Source organism: Anomaloglossus baeobatrachus, chromosome 9 (genome assembly GCF_048569485.1).
Source record: "Anomaloglossus baeobatrachus isolate aAnoBae1 chromosome 9, aAnoBae1.hap1, whole genome shotgun sequence".
In the NCBI taxonomy this organism is placed as follows: Eukaryota; Metazoa; Chordata; class Amphibia; order Anura; family Aromobatidae; genus Anomaloglossus; species Anomaloglossus baeobatrachus.
Genome location: NC_134361.1, coordinates 20,836,426 through 20,857,226, shown reverse-complemented (window position 1 = coordinate 20,857,226; position 20,801 = coordinate 20,836,426). Strand labels below are relative to the sequence as shown.

At 45.5% G+C, this 20,801-nt stretch overlaps 1 protein-coding gene across 3 annotated transcripts in view; it reads right to left on the bottom strand.

Annotated features, from left to right (window-relative positions):
• LOC142250905 (H-2 class II histocompatibility antigen, A-Q alpha chain-like) overlaps positions 1 to 20,801 on the bottom strand; it is a 119,468-nt gene that overhangs the window by 2,757 nt on the left and 95,910 nt on the right. For all 3 annotated transcript variants that reach the window (XM_075323223.1, XM_075323222.1, XM_075323224.1), the window contains exons 4-5: positions 16,179 to 16,463; positions 3,650 to 3,800 (exon numbers count right to left, since the gene is read on the bottom strand). In XM_075323223.1, coding sequence (XP_075179338.1) covers positions 3,658 to 3,800; positions 16,179 to 16,463 — 428 coding nt within the window. In that variant the 3' untranslated portion in view covers positions 3,650 to 3,657. The remainder of the gene's footprint in view (positions 1 to 3,649; positions 3,801 to 16,178; positions 16,464 to 20,801) is intronic.

Here is a 20,801-nt window from a genome sequence, read left to right as displayed (position 1 = left end):
CAGTGTAATTAATGTAAAGTATAAGGATGTTATGTAGCTAGCCTTTGATAGTAAATAGATGTAGCAGAGAAGCTAGGTTCCCTGGGAATAAAGGGAGCTAGGAACAAAGGTGGGAGGAGTGACAGAAGGCCAGAGGGTTAGTTGTAGAGACAGGCCTCTAAAGCCAGTTTCACACGTCAGTAAAAAACAGATGTTCTTTACTGACGTGTAAAAAACACCTATGTCCCTCCATGTGCCATGATTCACAGCACATGATGGTTGTCCATGTGCAATCCGTGATGCGTACTCCGTGATTGGACATGGACATTACTCACCTGTCACGCTCCTGCTGTCCGTGGTGCTGAACTCTTGAGCTCTGCAGAATCCGGCCACAGCTCTCTGCAGCTACTTCCGGGTCGGCTCTGGCTGCATTCATGAATATGCATGAGCCGGTCAGGAAGCTGCAGAGAGCACATACTGCACAGAGCGTCGCTAGAAAGGTGAGTTGAAAATGTTTTTTATTTTATGTGTACGTTTTTTCTGGTACGTGTTTCACGAAATCACACCATAGTGTGGTCTGTGGGTCATTAGTGATGCCAGAAAAAAACGTACATGTCTCCGTGCGGCAATCACTGAAACACGTGTACGCTGCACGGAGACATGGTAAGGGAAAAATCACTCATGTGTGCGCAGACCCATTGAATATAATGGGTCTGCGTATGTCAGTGATTCTGGTATGTATATATATAAAAAAAAAGCACAAACGTACCAGAATCACTGATGTCTGAAAAAGGCCTAAGGCAGCAGTTCTATAGTTGGGTTCCTGGGGTAAAGACGTAACCTTGTAATTTGGGTCTGTCTGGAAACTCCTCCAAGACTCCAGAGCCTACGGCACACCTTGGGACAGGCTTAGAAGAGTCCAGAAACTAATCGAACGTCCAGAGCGAGAGTACCTGAAGACAGACTTTAGGAAGTCGAGTGACTAGAAGCTGTCAGAGGCAGCAAGAGGACCACTGGTAGCCGCGGAGAGAAGAACATGGGGAAAGAGAAGACATAGACTCAACAGCTGGAGGACTAGGTACCAGTCAGTGGGATAGGCCAGATGGAGTACCCCAGGAAATAGTGGCAGTAGAACTGTATAAGTGTGGCCATGTCATTCGTTAAGTTGGAAGTAGTAATAAACCATGTACAGTCATTTTGCTTAGAGTTCTCCAGTGTCCTGTGTCTACTACATCTATGATGTTGACCAACTGTGGGGTGGTGGATGCTGCCCTGAAGACTACAGTATGTGTCATCCACCCCACCTGAAGCGGTCTACAAGCAGTGGCTTTCTCTGCCCAAGGAGCGCGGAGACCTCACGCCCTGGCGTCCGCACCTTACTTCACTCACATAAAAAGTAAAATTAAGCACTATATATTTAGTAGTTGACAGATTATACTGTATCATGGATCACTGCTATGTGTCAAACAAAATTAGTTCATTCGCTTTCAAATATTGTGAAGGTGAATAAAATAAGCCTGCAATTCTGGTGAAAGGCACATCAGGGACCAATAACCCAACATGTAACATAGGGTTAGCTCAATTGAGAGATAGCTATTAGTGATGAGAGCATTACCATACTCAGGTGCTCTGTACTTGTAACTAGTGATGAGCGGGCACTACCATGCTCGGGTGCTCAGTACTTGTAACTAGTGATGAGCGAGCACTACCATGCACGGGTGCTCGGTACTCGTAACTAGTGATGAGTGCGCACTACTAAGCTCCGATGCTCGGTACTTGTAACTAGTGATGAGCGGGCACTACCATGCTCGGGTGCTCAGTACTCGTAACTAGTGATGAGTGGGCACTACCATGCTTGGGTACTCAGTACTCGTAACTAGTGATGAGCGGGCACTACCATGCTCGGGTGCTCAGTACTCGTAACTACTGATGAGCGAGCACTACCATGCTCGGTACTTGTAACTTGTCAACCACTACTGTATATGGTGACTTTATAGTGGTAATAGTGATCTTGGTGGTGTTCTTTATAATTGATCAGTCCAGTGGTATTATTCTGTTGCTATGTGGTGGTAGTATGTGGTCATGTTATGTTATGTGCAGTGTTATTGTGTTGTTTATAAAGTGACATTGTTGGTAGTATTGGTTTTAACAGTATGGTGGTTTAGTTTACTTGTATAGTGGTATTATTTGCTATCTTTAAGACTGAGTTGTCTATATAATCATGTTATTTTTTTTCTTAAGAAGGGAGGAAATATCTCCTTATAGGCTTTAGCAATATTTGCATACAAGCAACAAACTTGTGGTTGTGGGAAGTGGAGCCCAAGTCCAAAAGTTGCCCAGGGGCCCATAGGCCTCTAATTACACCTCCACATCCAGCTATCTGAGCATTAATGTATACAGTTTTAGATATTGGCTTTTCCAGGTTTCCCTATATGAACTGACTATTTAAATGTGGATGTGTCGTGCCCAGGGATATGGGGTACTTGGTCCTTGGCAGTGTATGCCTTGGGAATGTCACTGTGGTGGCAGTTGCCCTGTTCCGAGCCCTGGGCCCTTTTGTGATGGGGGAGTATTTACAAGGGATTAAGTTAGTGTTTATACGTGACGCCACTTGCGGTGTTGCGGCTATGGGGACGGAGCCGCCGCTGCAGGATGTCACTACTGGTGTTATTTGCAGCCTGGATGGTAGGCCCTCCGCAAGCAGGGCCGGGCCCCAGAGGATGGGTGATGTGACAGGTGTTAGAAGAAGGGAGTCCACACCAAGATTCAGTGCAACTGGTTATTACTCACTGCTGGTTGGTGATAATTGGTTGCCCGAGGCCGGCTGCTTTAACCTCCAGGTCCCCTTCGTCCCAATGCCAGTTTGGTTCTCTGGTACCTTCATCCTCTGCACCTGTCTCTAGTAAATTGGTCCCTATGGCGTAGAGCAACTGGGGGTCCCCATCCGGTGGTTTGTCCACTTCTGTCTGCCTGATGGTACCGCGAAGCCTATGGGGTTGGAGTCTCTGGTCCTGTCCCCGGTTCTCCCTTTGCTACTGAATCTTCGGATTTTTAGGGTCAGGGATGTCCTTGATGGTCCCCTCACTGTGCAGGTGTTAATAGGTCGGCTTGGAGCTCTTTCCTATCCTAGGGTCCTGTACCCCATCAGTGCTTAGTTCCGGGAGTGATCCACCGTACTCCACCGGCAACCATTCTCCTAGGTACCAGGTCACCATTAAGCCGCATCAGACCGTCTCCTCACGTTCACACTCCATACTGTGCCGACCACACTCCTCCACCGCAATCTCCCTTCTCACTACTATCTTTCTGACGGATCACAGTGTGCCCCTCCCACGTGGTCAACTAGTGGACTGGACTGGCTCCACCTCTAGGCGGCCATCCATTGGTCCAACCCTAGCTATGTACCATTGTATGGGGGATTGTTGGGGAAAAACTGGGATTACCTGGGTTTTTGGTGTTACAGGCACTGGATCTCCGGGTCCCTAAGGGGGTAGACCCTGCATCCTTGTGATGCAGAACCTTGTAGCACCCTGATGGCTTCAGGGGCGCTACAGATGTAATTGTCAAAAGCAAGATACAGTAACTCATCTAAATAATAATCTGATGAATAAATGTGAAATTAATATGACTGTCTCTTTACGATATGTAAATGAAGTGAAGCATACGTTACCTGGACGCTCAGTGGCCTCTATTTTGATTATTCTTAATTCCTTTAAAAATCAGGAAAATGCCGGCAATGATTCCAATAATTCCGATTGCTAGACCCAGGCCGCACACGACGTTCTCAGACGTCTCTGATACATGGCTGGGGATGTCAGGAGCTGAAGGAGAAAAAGAAAAGTGTGAAACTAACAACCAGGAGCTGCTATACATGTGAAGATAAGTGTGGAGGTAAATTTGGCTATCACTCTGACGTTATGTAAAAATATTCAATAACTCCAATGAAACCCACAACACCCCCACAGCATTTAAGTAGAACTCCAAATCTTCACTTATTATTTCAATTCAGTTTAAACCATGTATTTACAGACAGGCAAGTGCACTGCATACGCTGTATGGTGCAAGAAACCTTCAGTGTTCAAACCACAAATATGTAAACTTTAATCTTCAAGAAATGTCTTATGTTTTTCTAAAAACTCTCAAGACTTTTAAGGGCTTGTGCAAACCACTGATTATATCGGACAAGGTCATGAATAGGACTCATACGTATGATATGCAATAGGGCAGTGCATATGTCTGATTTGTTTCCTCAATGCAAGTCAATGGCTCCATAAAAAACATCAGACCACACTCAGATAAACCACTTATACATTCATATACTAGACATTAGCCTCTATAAAAATAATCTCTATAGTACAGATTTTACTTTTACACAAAAACTGATTTATTTCATATCTAAATGAGGGGTCCCCAGGGCTCAATGCACTATTTTCACCCCAAATTACCATCCTTTGCACTTCACCTTATGTTGCTCATCAATGCCTGCTGTGGAGCAGTGCCTGAATTTAAAGCGCACCAATCACCAGGATTTTCGTATATGTCACGCTTCCCGGTCCCCTGGTCCCGTTCTCCGGTCCCCGTGGCCCGCTTCCCGCTCCCCGGCGGCGTCCCCTGCTCACCACTCCGGTCCCGGCCTCCTCGTCCCCGTCTGCGGCCTCCATGCGTCCAGCTCCCCGCTCCCGGCGCTCCTCTGCGACGTGGGACTCCCAGCCGGGCGCTCCTGCTTCCTCCTCACCGCTTCCTGGACTGGCTTCTGGCACCCGGGCCTCGCGCATGCGCATTAGGGCGCGCGCGCGGTCATTGACCCTTTCTTAAAGGGCCAGCACCCAGAAACAGGATATTGCATAGACAGGTACAGGGTATATAAGGTTTCTCTTTCCTGGTGGGCGGGGCCTGTTCTACGTGTTTAGCAAGCTAGTGTTCAGGTCCCCTATTGCTTTGCCTTGTGCTTTGCCTGCATTAACCCTGTCCTGTCTCGTAGAGCCTGTCCTGCCATGCCAGCCGCTCCGAACCACGCTCATTCCCGTACCCTGACGGTGACTTCGGCGGATGTTCCACCATCTCTGCTGCTCCGCCAGTCTCCAGTCCCTGGCTCCGTTTGGTGACCCGTCCCATCGCTCAGCAAGTTCCGGACCCCGCCTGACCTTACCACCTGGCCTCGGACTCTGAGCCTCGTCACCCGGACCACCGTCCAGAACTCCATACACCTTTCCTGCTCCCCTACGGACTGTCCGGCTACCAATAGTGCTTCGGCTGCCGTGCACCCAGACCCTCTGGCGGGGTGACCTGCCTGGCTGCCTCCTCAAGGGAAACCGGTGTACGGTCCAGAGGTTCCACCACCCGGACGTTACAGTATATAACCTACAGCCAGTGTTATACTGGCATTATTAGGCTGATTCTATACATAGCTGTAGTGGTCAGCTTAGATGTTTAGGTTTTGAAATCCAAGAAAGTAAAGTTTATAAAATCTGAAGCTTCTTGAGTGACAGCAGCTCACGATCAGATATTATCTGGGGGGGAATTTATACTTATCCCCTTCCTGTGTTAGAATTAACAAAGTATTATACAATCGACCTAGCAGCACCTGTGGTGAGGTAATACCCATGTGACCAGAAGGGGCGGGGCCTCAGCCAACAGAAAAATGTTGCTTCCTAGTATCAGCTTTGTTGGCTGAGGCCCTGCCCCTTCTAGTCACATGGGTACGACCTCACCACAGGTGCTGTGCTATAATATGTATGCTAATTCTAATAGAGGGAGAGGATAACTATGAATTCTCCCCCAGATATTATCTGATCCTCAGCTGCTGTCACTCAAGAATCTGATTTTATAAACTTTACTTTCTTGGATTTCAAAACCTAAACATCCGAACTGACCACTACAGGTGTCATGCGACTGTGATCCAATCTTGCAATCGGATCATAGCCATGGAGAAGAGGAAACATTTTCTCCCAGTTCTCCCCTGCCTGGTTCTGCATACATCACCCTGCACTTGGATGACGTCCAAGTGCAGTCCGATGTTTCACACACACACTCAAGACATGTATGGGTGCGAGTGAGCCGACACTTGCAGATAATCACAGCGTGGCATAACAGAAGAATCGCAGATGGACACTGCCTCATCGGATTGCACTTGCACTAGTGTAAAACTACGTTTTAACAGATTGCATTAGTCCATGCAAAAACGCAAGTGGAGCTAAGGCCTAATTGTCAGCCCTGCACACTGACATTTCAGGGACCAAAATTACAAACCGTGTCACTTTGTGCAGTTGTGTTCTCATCCCCCTCTTTGGCCACTCGCTGCACACAGGATCATACAGCAATAGGTGGTTGATGCTGTCAAGATAAAAGCATTCACACACTATCACTGCAGGAACCCAGCGACTGGCACAGTGTCAAAGCACGCTAATGTGGCACCCTGGGCAAGCCAGGTAGCCATGTGGAAAACACTCGCACCCCTACCCCCGGGCAGAAACACCAGAGTCAGACACAAAATCCTTATGCCTCCCTCCAAGGGCTGATGTCCACACCAGGATGGGTGGAGCCAGGCGGTTGGCCCCACCCATTGAGGAGTTCACAGGCCTGGAGGCGGGAAAAGGAAGCAGATCAGTTCAGACAGTGAAAGTGAGAAGAGCTACTGCTGGTGTCTGGGAGGGAGCCCAGGCACTGACAGCAAGGTTGGCAGACGGTGGTGGCCGTCTGCAGGAGTGGTGGATCGACGCAGAACCGTAGGACCGTGGCCGGGCAGTGGCCCGCCGGTACCGAACCGGGGAGCAAAGTGAAGCCAGCACACCCAGGCAGGGCCTGGGGACCCCGAGCAGGCTTGGAGCCGCCGACAAAAGTCAAATCCGTTAGTGACCGGAACCCCAGGGGTTTCCTAACAACCAAAGTCCCGTTAGAAGGCAACCGTCCGCACCAGAGGGTATACAGCTACCGCCACAAGCTAGAGACCCAAGGGCCAGCGCCTGCGAGCAACACGGACTCCTCTGGCATCCTTCCGCCAGGGAGCGGGCTACCGTTGGGAAGCCATCGGAACCAGAACACTACCAACGTGCAGGGAAAAACAGCCGCTATCAACTGTCCGGGGAGAGCAAAGACACTGCAGCCGGCTGCGGGACCCGTCCATCCAGCCGTTTGGTTTACCGGAGACTTTGTGACATTCTTGCCTGAGTGAGTACACCAGCACCATCCGGCACCGCGCCGCGCTGTCCCTGCGACCCTGCACCTCCCTCAACTATCCAGCCTCCCCGTCACCTCACCAGGCCCCGGGACCACCAACCCCTACCCACGGAGGAGGGAAAACAACATCCCAGCTGCTCCCCGCCAACGCTCCCGGGAACCCCGTCACCAGCTGCGGTGGTGCCCCTATTCACCACAAACCGTGGGTGGCGTCACGGACTAAATCCCCAAACCAAACTACCCCTTTTCACTCTCACCGCTCAAGCCACCGAGCAGCAGCGTCGGACCCGAGTGTAGCGAGCGCGTCCCCGCCGCCCGCGACACTTTCACTCCCCTCTCCCGTCTGCAGCAAGCGGCTGCAGACAGGAGAGGGGGAAGAGAATTCACCTATACACCAACACTGTGTCTGTCCTTGGCCTCAACAGTGTCAGTGTGTGCAGGGCTGAAAATTCAATACAGGCAATGGTCCTTCGAGCACTGTAAATCATCATAAGGCCTCTTTCACATGTCCGTGTTTCAGGTACGTGTGACATCAGTTTTTTTCACGGATGCCACACGTACCCATGTTATTCTCTGGAGTTACTCACACTGCCGTGTTTTAACACGGACCGTGTGACCCCTCATGGCCCCACACGCACACACGGAGACATGTCCGTTTTTTTCTCCGGTAGCTAGGGTATCAGGTAGCTGATGTCATCCGTGTGACAACCTGTCTTCAGTGCTGCTGTCTTCAGCACTGCTGTCACTTGCTTCCGACCCCCGCTCATTATGCTCATTGCATATTCACTGTACCTCGGACCTGAAAACAGCACCAGCACTGGAGACATCAGCATCAGGGACAGCAGCGCTGGGAATGCGAGTATCCAACAAGCAGTGTGTAATGCCTGATTGTAGCCACAGACTCAGACTGGCTGTAAGGGGAGTCTAGAGTAAAGCTGCTCACAAAGCAGGACCCCAAGAACTCTGCAACCCTTTAACCCCTATTCAGGGATTTGAAACTACACAGAGCCCCAGAGATCCCACCTGTGGTAGGCTGTAGTTCGTGGTCATCAGGCAGGGTCAAAAACCAGGAGATGCTAAACAGGAACAGAATCGTCAGGCAAGGGCGTAGTGAGGAGACAAAGCAGAGGTAAAATCCGGAACTGGCAGCAAGGTACAAAAACGTCCGGCAGGAGGGTAGTCAAATAACAAGCAAAGGTCAGCGCACAAGAATCAAGATACAAACAGCACATGAGCCAGGAGTACAGAACTATCTCTGGCAGTGGTCATGTGACAGGAGGGGGAATAAGAAGGGTGTAGTGTCTTCCCATTGGCTGCAGGTGAATGTTGGCAACTTCAGCTGGAAGACTCACGCCACCTACAGTCAGCCAGTGGTACTGCAGGTTCCAGGGAAACCCAGCCTATTGGATGAGCGGAGCTTGTGCTCCGCAGAGCCACGGGCACCGACTCCTCTCCCATCACCAGCACTATCCATGGTGGGAACATGGCGTCGTCTGGCGATTGGAGCAGAAGTCGTAGGAGCAGACTCTGGTAGGGACGTGACACAGTGTGTGTGTAGTGACGTCACAGGTTCATTGGAGTATCCAATGAACTCAGATGACCTCCTGACAACACCCCAGCGACATTTACTTCACGGGTTCATCAGAGTTCATTGGAAATTCCTAGGAAACTGTGATGTTACTGCCGTGACACCTGCGGTAGCTCAGGTGTCATTAGGATGTCATCCAAGTTCATTCGATACTCCAATGAATCCGTGACATCAGAGTAAGAGTGCCTCTGCGGTGACCTGGGCACCTTACGAGGTGCAGGTAACCGCATAGAAGCAGCAGTGTGTGCGCCTGCAGGGGCTGCTTTCACAATCAATGGGGAACGTTTGGTTCTCCATTGAATGTGCCAGCAGTATGGGTTCGACATTGGCCCCCCTAATTGCATTACGGGGGACCAGTATTAGGGCTTTCACAGGGAAATAAATTGGAAAAGTGGGTGTCTCTTGTCTTTATTTATTGAATAATTTTCTCTCTTTATGTCTTTTCAGGTTCGCTTTTGAGGGAACGTTGTGGAACCTCGCAATGGATTACAGCAGATGTTTTGTATTTTTTCTTTTTAAACAAAACAAATAAATTGGTGAACGAGGGCTGGAGTCGGGGGCTTTTTGTTCAAATAAACTTCTATTCTCTTCTAAACTAGTAGATTAGTAATGGGGGTGTCTGCTAGATGCCACCCATTACTAATACCAGGGCTTGATGACAGCTGGAGCTGTCATCAACCCCACAAACATTACCCCATTTGCCCTGCACCAGGGCAATGGGAAGAGCCAGGTCCAGCACTAGAATTGGCGCATCTAATGGATGCGCCACTTCTGGGGAATCTGCGGGCTGCTACTATTTGACTGGAAAGGGCCAAATAATCATGGCCTTTCCCACCCTAATAATATCAGCCCCCAGTTGTCTGCTGTACCTTGGCTGGTTTTAGGAATATTTTTTCTTTTTAAATAAAAAAAAATAAAAAATAAGCATGGGACTCACTCTATTTTTAATAACCAGCCAAGGTACAGCAGACAGCTGAGGGATGCAGTCCGCAGCTTCTGCTGTTCCTGTGCTGGATATGAAAATTGGGGGGAACAAAACGTCATTTTTTTTAAATAAAAAATGCTGCAAAACAGGTGGCCAAGCTAACTATCTCTATTTCTATTGAGCTGTTTCTTCTGTCTATTTTATATGTTCTCTTATTTTCTTTCTTTATATCTCTCTATTTTAGATATCTATTTTATGTGATCTATCTAGCCATCTACCGTATTTTCCAGCGTATAAGACGACTGGGCGTATAAGACGATCCCCCCCAACTTTTCCAGTGAAAATATAGAGTTTGGGATATTTTCACTGTATAAGACTACCCCTCTCCCAACAAAGGAAGGCAATACTGTGGGCTCAGGGGTGTAGCAGCGGGTTCAATTGAATCTCCCGCTTATGGTTTACCAGGGTGACGGTGAAGGAGTGGCGTCATAGGAGGTAGGATCTCAGGACACGCTTGGGGGTGTCGCGGCGGTCGCCATTGATGTGTGGGCCGGCAGTTTTCGGAACTGTCACAGGATGCGGTGTCTCGGTGGCAGGTGCACTGAGCTGACTGCTGGCTCCATTGAATTGCCTGCGGTTGATGAGATGGACGTCAAGAAAATGGCTATGGAGGCCGCGCGTGCGCAGATAGGACTCTGCGGCCATTTTCTTTAAGTCCACTGCATCAATCTGCGCATGCGCCACCTCCACAGCCATTTTCTTGAAGTTCATCGCATTAACCGCGGGAGATTCAATGGAGCTGGCAGTCAGCTTAATACACCCGAGAGACCCTCGCAGCCCATCCGCCCACTGAGCAATGGACCCGCCACTGAGACATCGCAGCCCGCAGATCAATGCCACCCGCCGTGACACCCCCTAGTGCATCCTGTGAGCCTGTTTGCTATGATGGTAATTATACACCCTATAAGACAAGACCCGGCGTATAAGACGACCTCCGACTTTTGAGATTTTTAGGGGATAAAATGTCGTCTTATACGCCGGAAAATACGGTATCTATCTTTCTACTTCTACCTATAATTTTTTAGATTTTGCACATCTTTTACATGTTAAAAAACCATTCATTTCAGTATCATGCATTTTAGACCGGTACCAGTTCCACGGACGTCACACGAGTGACCATCCCGCTGTGTGTGGCTTGTATGTTTTTAAACACGGACGTGTGTAAGAAGCCTAAGAGGTGGTGTGGAGGATGTTAATTCAGGGGGCAGAATGGTACACTGGGCACTTGGCCACGCCAATTGTACACCAAGATTGCCTCATTTACATAAGAAATAAAATGTTTTTTTAGATAAAATTAAATTAGTGAAATTGGTACTACAAGGATGACTTTTATGGGGGCTAGGTCCCTCGTAAGACGGTATACGTGTTTTAAATTTAGTATTTGGAGTGTCAGACTCTCTTTACATAATATTACTTGTAATTAATGTTGCTTTCTTGCTCTTGGTTTCAGATCGATGCAATCTGTGCACCCATTTTTTACCTGCAGAGAAACTAGTTTCATAGGTTATCCATGTGGTGCCTCAGTTATGGATTCCTATAGAAGCAGTTTTAGGAAATATTTATAAACTCTAGTATACTCCACAACTGGTATGAGTTATGTTTTTTTTTTTCATATTCAGTAATTTGTAAGACGGTTATGAAAATTTACAGTTAGTCATATGTTTCAGCATGGCATTACTTTTAGCTGTTAAGTGTTTTTGAAGGCTGATTTTTTAGGTCAGTCTGTGCATTGAATCCCTTCCCAATGGAGCGCATAAGAGTACTTTGGGTTCAGATGTATTGAACAAGTTTATGAGTTGAGCCCACACAATACCCAGTAGATTCTGGTTGTGTCTTAAAGCCTCCATTTTCCTGTAACAGTAGCGACCAGAGGGAGCTCTGATCACTGCTATTCAACCATTTAAGTCCCTATGTCAATCACTGCCAGTGGTATTTAAATGATGTGATTGCTGGTGTGCATGCACCATCCCTCATCAGCCCTTCATGATTCAATATCAGGGTGGCAATGCGATAACATGGCAGCCAATGGCCTGCTGAAGACCCCAGTAAAGCCCATAGGTGAATGTTATTACAATATATAGTAGAAGCAATCAAACAAATTCAGGTTCAAATTGGGGCCAAAAAAATTGAGTATAAAAAAGTTTAAAAATGCATATTAAAATCCTCTTTCTCCCCATTGAAAACAAACAAAAAAAAAACCCGTGGTCCTCTGCATCCAAAAAATGCTGGTCCTTAAGTATAAAAAATGAAATATTCTGTAAAATAAAAAAAATTGAAATAAATACATAAAATTAAAGAAAAGAAGTATGCAATAAGGGATCACCTAATGCGTGCATCCATGCCACTGATGAAGCCACATTTCTTTTTTTTTAAATCAGATCTTTTTTTATTAAATCATTAGGGATCAATACAGAGAGTATTTCACTTTTCATATAACTGATAACAATAAACAGATAAACACATGTGATTTATAAATCAGGTTCTTTCTCTGCATGTATGTAAATATAATAATAGAGTTCTCAAATCATAATTATATTATATAGCTTGAGCCTACAAACCTCGTGGCTCTACAAATAAACAATACTTAAATTATGCAATAATGCCTCAGACTAACAGGACGCCTCCTCCATCAGCCGTGTCGCTCCACATCATACTGCTATATTCTCCCGGATGAAGCCACATTTCTAGTGGCGATACGTGTGGGGTATTACTTTTCTTCCCCTATTGGGTTGGTTAGTTTGTCTTCACCTCATGTGATATATATTATTTACATACTGTACATTATGTTTATCAGGTTTAGGTGATTTTTATTCACACACCTTATAGGACATGTACTGTCCATCTACACATTGTATTAAAATATTGTATGTATTTGCTTTTGTACTAATTTTTCTGTTAGTTTTATATTATTTAAACCCAGTTTGTCTTTATTGCTATTGTTTTATATATCGAGCACCAAGCAATTTAAGTGTCTTATCTAATCCTTTTGCTATGTGATTTGTTTGATAGGGCAGACTTAAGACTATTATTAAAACTTTAGACTATTATGGGTTTATGTGATCAATCACCATTTGGCTTTTTAAGTGTTTTAAATGTTGTCTTTAGTTTCATGTACAATAAACATTAATTATTTAAGGTGATCCTTTTAGCATACTTTTTGTTACTTTTATTCTAGTATGCTGCAGGTTGAGCACTCTATTATTAAAAAAATACAAATAAAAAAAAAACTAGAATTTTTTTTTAAAAAATGTCACTATACCTCACTAAAAAAATGCAATAAAAAACAGTCAAAACATTGCATGTACCTCAGAGTAGCATCTTTAAAGGGAACCTTTCAGGTCCAATATGCACTCAGAGCCAGGAGCAGTCCTGGGTGCATATTGCTATTCCCTGCCTAACCGTCCCTGTATACACTAGCATAGATAAAGAGATCTTTAGAAAAAGTATTTCTAAAGATCTTTTATGATATGTTAATGAGCAAGGGGACTAGTCGCAAGGGCGTTAGTTCCCCTGACTAGTCCGCCTTCTTAGCATGTTATCCTGCCACAGGGGATAACATGCTATTCAATGCCCATTGCCTGGCGTGATCAGCGGTGACGCACGTACCTGTGTCAGTTGTCACTGCATCAGACGCCGGGCAGTGCACATGATCAGAAGTCCTGGCACTTCCGGTCATGCGCACTAGTCTTGTCTGAATTTGGGACGCGTACACCGAGCTGCATAGTACGCATGACTGGAAGTCCAGGGATCATTTTCACTGAGATGAAAATTAGCGTCGGCCGCGGTGACAGCAGAGAGATGAGATTGACCATCCTCTGACGCTATGCATTCATTAGCATGTTAGTACACCCCTGCGGGTGTGCTAACATGCTAAGTGGGCTGACTAGCCAAGGAGAGCAACAACCTTGCGACTAGTCCCTGGCCTCATTATCATATCATAAAGTATCTTAAGAAATACTTTTTCTAAATATCTCTTTATCTATGCTAGTGTATACAGGGACAGTCAGGCAGGGATTAGCAATATGCACTCAAAAATGTTAACACTTGTTTTTGCATGTCAAGCTATCAATAGAAAAATAAAAAATGTACACAAGTCTCAGAAAATGGTAACATATACCAAATTTTGTTTAATTAGATTGTAATTTTTTTGTCATTGCATATGTGGCGCCCCTGCGGCTTCAGGCTACACAGGGTACTGCACCTTGGCGAGGTGTGGTATCCTTCCCAGGTAAGATGGGGGTCAAACTACACACAGTTTAGGTGCCTTCCACCGGGACTGGGCTGGGGTAGGATGCTGGGGGTGGCCATCATGAGGAATGGGACCTCACACTCACTCGTTCAGCAACCCAGGAGGTGAGGCACCAGGTAGGGGTGTAAGGAGCCACACAGACAGGAGAAAGAAGTTGAGGACAGAGAAGCCTGGACCATTAACCAGGCAGGAGTGAAAGAAGGAAGAGAAAGAGAGAACAGACGGCAGGGAGCCCGAGGGCCGGAGCTGGAGGCTCGACTCGGGTCCTTTGGAAGGAAGGGGGATCCCAGGGTGCGCAGAGAGTGCAGCAGGCGCCCGCGACCCGTTCCACAGCCCAGGAGCTGGGGTGGAGGGAATACCGACAGAAAGGACACACAGAACGCCACACAGGCCTTGACCTACGAACTATCTGAGATCGTCTGGAGCCCATGACAGCGGAGCTCGGTGCCCCAAAGGCAGTGATACTTCAGTGAGTAAAGAACTTTGACTTGCAAATTCTGTGTCGTCCCATCACTACCGGCGCTTCCATCTTTGCGCCCCTGCGCCATAGGCGACTACTACACCCAACATCCCTGAGGCCTGAGCACTGCCTGTGGAGAGCCGTACCAACCGAGCCGCGTCACCATCTGCCCCTAAGGACACTTCCTGCAGCGTTGGCTAATAACTGGCTGCACACCACAGGTGACATCATGAATAGCTACTCCCATCATCCCCATCCCCATCTTTATTGACACCGCTGGGGTCACGGAACCGGGCCTGGCCTCTGTGACATCCCAAACCGACACCGGCCCGGTGACGAGTAATCCCCAAGACTCCATGGGCTCGTCACATAAATATAAAAAAACCTACGCAAGATTATTATGACAGTGCACTGACCTTGAAAATCATGCTGTCTGACTACCTTTACCACACAGTGAACACGGTAAAAACAAACACTAAAAAACAATGATGGATTTACAGGGGTTTTTTTTCCATTTCACAGCACTTGGAACTTTCTTTCCTGCTTTTTCAGTACATTATTTTATCATGCAAAGTCCTGACTCTTGGAAGATAGGAAGAAAAAAAACAAAAACGAAAATTGGATGTGGCAAGGGATAAAAGGTATAGCAAATAGGGCAATGCGGCCAGAAAGTATGCAACCCAGAGTTCTAAAAGAACTCCAATTTGTGATTTCTGCACCCCGTACTGATTTGTTTATGTGGTCCTTTAACTACCACTATGTGGCAGAAATTTTGATGAATTTGTTTAGCACACTTCACATACTTTTCTCAAAGTTGGCCGAACCGGCCACGACTTAGGCGGGCTTTACATGTTGCGACATCGGTAACGATATATCGTCGGGGTGACGTCGTTAGTGACGCACATCCGGCGCCGTTACCGACATCGCAGCGTGTAAACCCTAGGAGCGACGATCACCGATCGCAAAAACGTCAAAAATCGTTGATCGGTGACACGTCGCTCCTTTCCTTAATATCGTTACTGCTGCAGGTATGATGTTGTTCCTCGTTCCTGCGGCAGCACACATCGCTGTATGTGACACCGCAGGAACGACAAATATCTCCTTACCTGTGTCCACCGGCTATGCGGAAGGAAGGAGGTGGGCGGCATGTTATGTCCCGCTCATCTCCGCCTCTTCGCTTATATTGGCCGGCCGCTTAGTGACGTCGCGTTGACGTCGCTGTGATGCCGAACGCACCTCCCCCTTGATGGAGATATTGTTCGGCGGTCACAGCGACGTCGCTGCACAGGTATGTGCGTGTGAAGCTGCCGTAGCGATAATGTTCGCTACGGCAGCAATCACCACATATCGCATGTGCGACGGGGACGGGTGCTGTCGCGCTCCACATCGCTAGCAATTGCTAGCGATGTCGCAGCGTGTAAAGCCCGCCTTAAGTAAAAATGACAAAACAATACATTTTTGGGCAACTTGAGGTTGTGCAGAAATTTTGCAACATTTCAAAGAGTTTTACACACAAATTCTGGTTAAAACTCCTTGATGAATCAGACCTTTGTATTTTTTCCCAGATAAACTACGATCTAAGTATGTTTTTGTTCTTTTTCTGAAATTTATCCCATTGATATCTTTATATGGCTGGAAAAATGCAAGAAAAATGCATGTTACAAAAGTAATTTAAAAAAGACCCTCAAAGACTTGCACAACATAGGATAATTTACTTTGAATGCCTTATGGTGTTACTTACACCACATCTTGTTGGTGTGGTCCTTAGGCAGCCCGGCGTGCTCCACAGAACACGTGTAGACGTCGTCCTCTTTTATGATGCTAGCCAAGTATAGGAATTTGTAATAAGACGAATCTGATGCAAAATAAAAGTCGGTTTCCGAAACTCCAACTGTCACCGGCTGATTATTCTTCATCCAGCTCATCTTCATAATGGGAGGAAAGATTCTCTTGACAAAACAAATCAGTTTATTGGGCTCATTCAGAACCACTGGATCCTCTGTGAAAACCTGGATGGAGGGAGTGACTGGCAGACAAAGATAGATGAGAACATTAATCTCTATACATGTTCATTTAACATCCTGAATTCCTGACGTGCATAAAAAATAATTTGAATTTGAAGGAGCTAGTCCAGGAAAAAAAAATTACTACCCATAATTGAGACATGTGATGCTTGTAGAATTGCTTGGGGTCCCAGCACTGAGGCTCAATTTTTCACTAGAATATGAGCCCAAAGCCCCCAATTCAAGGGAGTTTGAATTAAATGGTGGTCCCACATGTACTGTACATTACCACTACATTACAGCTGTAAGAATGACGGAGATAGACTATCCTTTTACTCTCCTGTCACATTTTGCTGGTTGTTTTTTGGAAACCAGGCAGCTATTTGATCAGCGATTTTAGCCACAAGTGAATGGCTCGTTAAAATATCACACATAACCATAAAAAAAAAAAACATTTTATTTCATGACTAAACTCACCCCTAGGCCTCATTTTTTCAGACGTCAGTGTTCAGATACAAGTTCTATCTGTGGTTTTCACAAGTCCGTGCTTTTCACAAGTTACATGCTATGGGGCTATTACATGTGCGGGGTTTATTCGTAGACCATGTGTACGTGCAAAAATCATGTCCATTTTGTATGGAAGTCATGGATGACAATCACCCATACAAAATATTTGGGTGCGTGAAAAATCAAGATCAGCATAAGGATGGCACAAGTGCAAAGTCCATGTGCTGTCCGTGAATAAAGGGAACCTGACAGTTCCCCATGCCCTCCAACCCTCCACTATCTGTATATTTATTACTAAATCCCCTGCCTAACTAGCTCTTTATAGTTTTTTTTTACTCCTAATTGCATGTTTAACCCCTTCACAACCGGCCGATTTTTCGCTTTCAGGTTTTTTTTTTCGCCATTCTTCTTCCGAGAGATGTAACTTTTTTATTTTTCAGTCAATATGGTCATGTGAGGGCTCAATTTTTGCGGGACGAGTTGTACTTTTAAATGAAACCATAAGTTTTACCATATAGTGTACTGGAAAACGGCAAAAAAATTCCAAATGCAGAAAAATTGCAAAAAAGTGTGATAGCACTACTTTTTGAGATATTTTATTCACTATGTTCATTATATGCGCAAAATTGATGTGTGGGTATGATGCTTCAGGTCAGCGCGAGTTTGTAGACACCAAACATGTATAGGTTTACTTTTATATAAGAGGTTTAAAAAAATCGGAAGTTTGTCCGAAAAAAGTGGCACACGTTTTACGCCATATTCTGTGACCCATAGCATTCTCATTTTTCGGGATCTATGGTTCAGTGATGGCTTAATTTTTTGTGCCTCGAGATGACGTTTTTAATGGTACAATTTTTGCGCAGATGCTACGCTTTGATCGCCTGTTATCACATTTTGCGCAAAATTTGCAGCAACCAAAAAAACGTAATTTTGGCGTTTGGAATATTTTGCCGCTACGCCGTTTACTGATCAGATTAATTGATTTTATATTTTGATAGATCGGGCGTTTCTGAACGCGGCGATACCAAATGTGTGTATATTTTTTTATTTTTTTAAGCCTTTAATTTTCAATGGGGCGAAAGGGGGTGATTTGAACTTTTAGGTTTTTTAAATTTTTTAAAACTTTTTTTTTTCCTTTTTTTTTAATTAACTAGTCCCCCCTAGGGGACAACATGGATCAGCAATCCGATCGCTCTGCCATATCTGCTAATCACAGCTATACAGCTGTAAGCAGCAGATACGCTCATTTTCTCCTTCACTCGGCTCCGGGCCGAGTGAAACCGAAAGTAATTCATATGAGCTACAGGAGTCATCACATGACCCTGTGCTACTATGACAACCACTGTAAGTCACGTGTTCATGTCATGTGACTTCCGGTATCGGCTCGTAAGTATATGTGACAGCGCCGTTATAATGGAGCTATCACATATTGACAACGCCATTTAAGGGGTTAAACGGCACACGCAGATAACGATTCTGCTCGTGCCTTGCAGGCACACATCTCAGCTGTGAAAATCAGTTGAGATGTGCGCCGATCGCGGCATGTTGCCGGCGGCCGACCGCGGGCAGTAACACTATGACTGCTAGGACGTAATATCACTGCCCGCAGTCGTTAAGGGGTTAACCCCTTCACGAAGTGGCCAATTTTCGTTTTTGTTTTTTCTTCCCAGAACCATAACTTTTTTATTTTTCTGTCTATATAGACCTATTAGGGCTTGTTTTTTTGCAGGGAGAGATGTAGTTTTGAATAACTCCATTTATTTTACCACATTAGTGTACTGGAAAACGAGGCAACAATTCCAAATGGGGGAAATTATGAAAAAAAACACAATTGTGATATGTTTTTTTGGGAATTGATTTTACTGTGTACATTTTGTGGCAAAAATGACCACGCAATATAAATTTTCCTCATCAGTACAATTACGACAATAACAAACTTGTGCAATTTTTTTATTATTTTGGTGGTGAAAAAAATTCAGAAGTTAGCACACAAAAAATAGGTGTTTGTGTCGCCATTTTAAAGACTTGTAAAGTTTTCATTTTTCTGGTTATGGAGCCATGCTATGGAATATTTTTTGTGGGATGAGAAAAGTTTTTATTGATGTCATTTTGGGATAGATATATTTTGATCTCTTGTTTCAGCATTGTTTGTGGCATTGCAGCAAACAAAAAAAACAACGTAATTTTGGCACTCTTGAATTTTTTTGTTTACAGTGTTTACCGATTGGGTTAATTAATTATATATTTTGATAGATTGGACTTTTCTGAATGCAGCAGTACCAAATATGTGCATTTTTTATTATCTTTATTTTAATGGGGCAAAAGGAGGGTGATTTAATCTTATACTTTTTTTTATAAAACTATTTTTTAAACTTTTCCCGGTTTTCAATATTCCCTTTAAAGGACTTGAAGCTGCACTCGTCTGATTGCTTCTGCTATACACAGCAATGCCATAGTATTGCATGATATAGTGAAAATCACAGTCTCCTTTGAAGCCCAGCCACAGACAGGTTTCAAAGGAGCACTGCAATGACAAGCATGGAGATCTTCAACAGATCCCTTGCTGTCGTAGCAACCCATCAGTGACTTGTGATTCCCTTAAAATGGTTCACCCCCATGCAGGAGCGTGTTAAAATTGCTGTTAGAGCTTGAAACCGGGATTTTGCAGGTTAACAATCGTGGGCGGAGCTCCTCTCCATCCACGATTTTTAGAGGCAGGTCCTGGCTGTAATGCACAGCCGTTACATACGTATAGGGTGACGTTACCTGCTTCCGACTTGTGCCGTACATGTATGGCGGATTTTGTGAAGGGTTTTAATGAAAAGTCATTATAAACGCTGTTTTTAGTATGCTAACAAGGGTTTTGATGATGGGGCATTAGTTTCTCCAGACTAGTCGATCCACTTAGCATGTTATCACACCCCTGTGGGCCTGATAACATGATTTGCATCAGGGTCACCACCAGCTGTCTACAAATCTCACCTATGTGCACAGCTTTCTTCACTAACATCATTGTGCCTCTGAAGCCAGGCATCCAAGCTTCAGAGAGGCACACTGCAAATGTCCGGAAGTGAAGAAGAAAGCCCCTTCTCCTCCAGGCACGCGTAGTGTGCCTCTCTGAAGCTTGGACGCCTGGCTTCAGAGGCACAATGATGTTAGTGAAGAAAGCTGTGCACATGGGTGAGTTTGCAGAGAGCTTTTGCAAAGCAAAATTCAAAACATCTTTGAACTATATCATTAGAAATTCATTGGTTGTGCAAAATAACAAAAATTAAAAAGAAGTAAGCAATTTATAAAGAATTTCTGATGTTACATCCCAAAGGGGCCAATTCATCATTGTTTCTGTATCTTTTTTTTATCTAGTTTTGCACAAGTTTTTTTATTTGCACCTTTGAGCTGAGTAGGGCAGATCAAAGTGTTGTAGTGCGCCTGCGCGAGACCTCAATGCTGAATAATGTGGATAACGTAGGATGCGTCATGCACCCAGGCTTCAGAAGAAGGAGAACAAAGATGGCCAAAAGAGGAGGCGCCGGTACCGGAGAACATAGACACCCATCCAACCAGTCTGCACCTCTACTTAGGTATTATAAAGTGATTTTTACGTTCTACACAGCGGCCTGGGCTTTTATACACAGCATGTTAGAATACTGTATATAAGAGCTCACTGGTGGTGGCTGCAGCTTATAGTCGCCAAATGTGGTGACCGGTTCCCTTTAAAAATGCATATGTCCCTCTATGTGCCATGATTTTGCAACACGTGTGATCTCTGTGTGCTATCCGCCTAGGACACGGAGATCAGGCGCCTATTTATACTCACCTGTCCACGCCACTGCTGTCTGTGGTGCTGCTGTCTC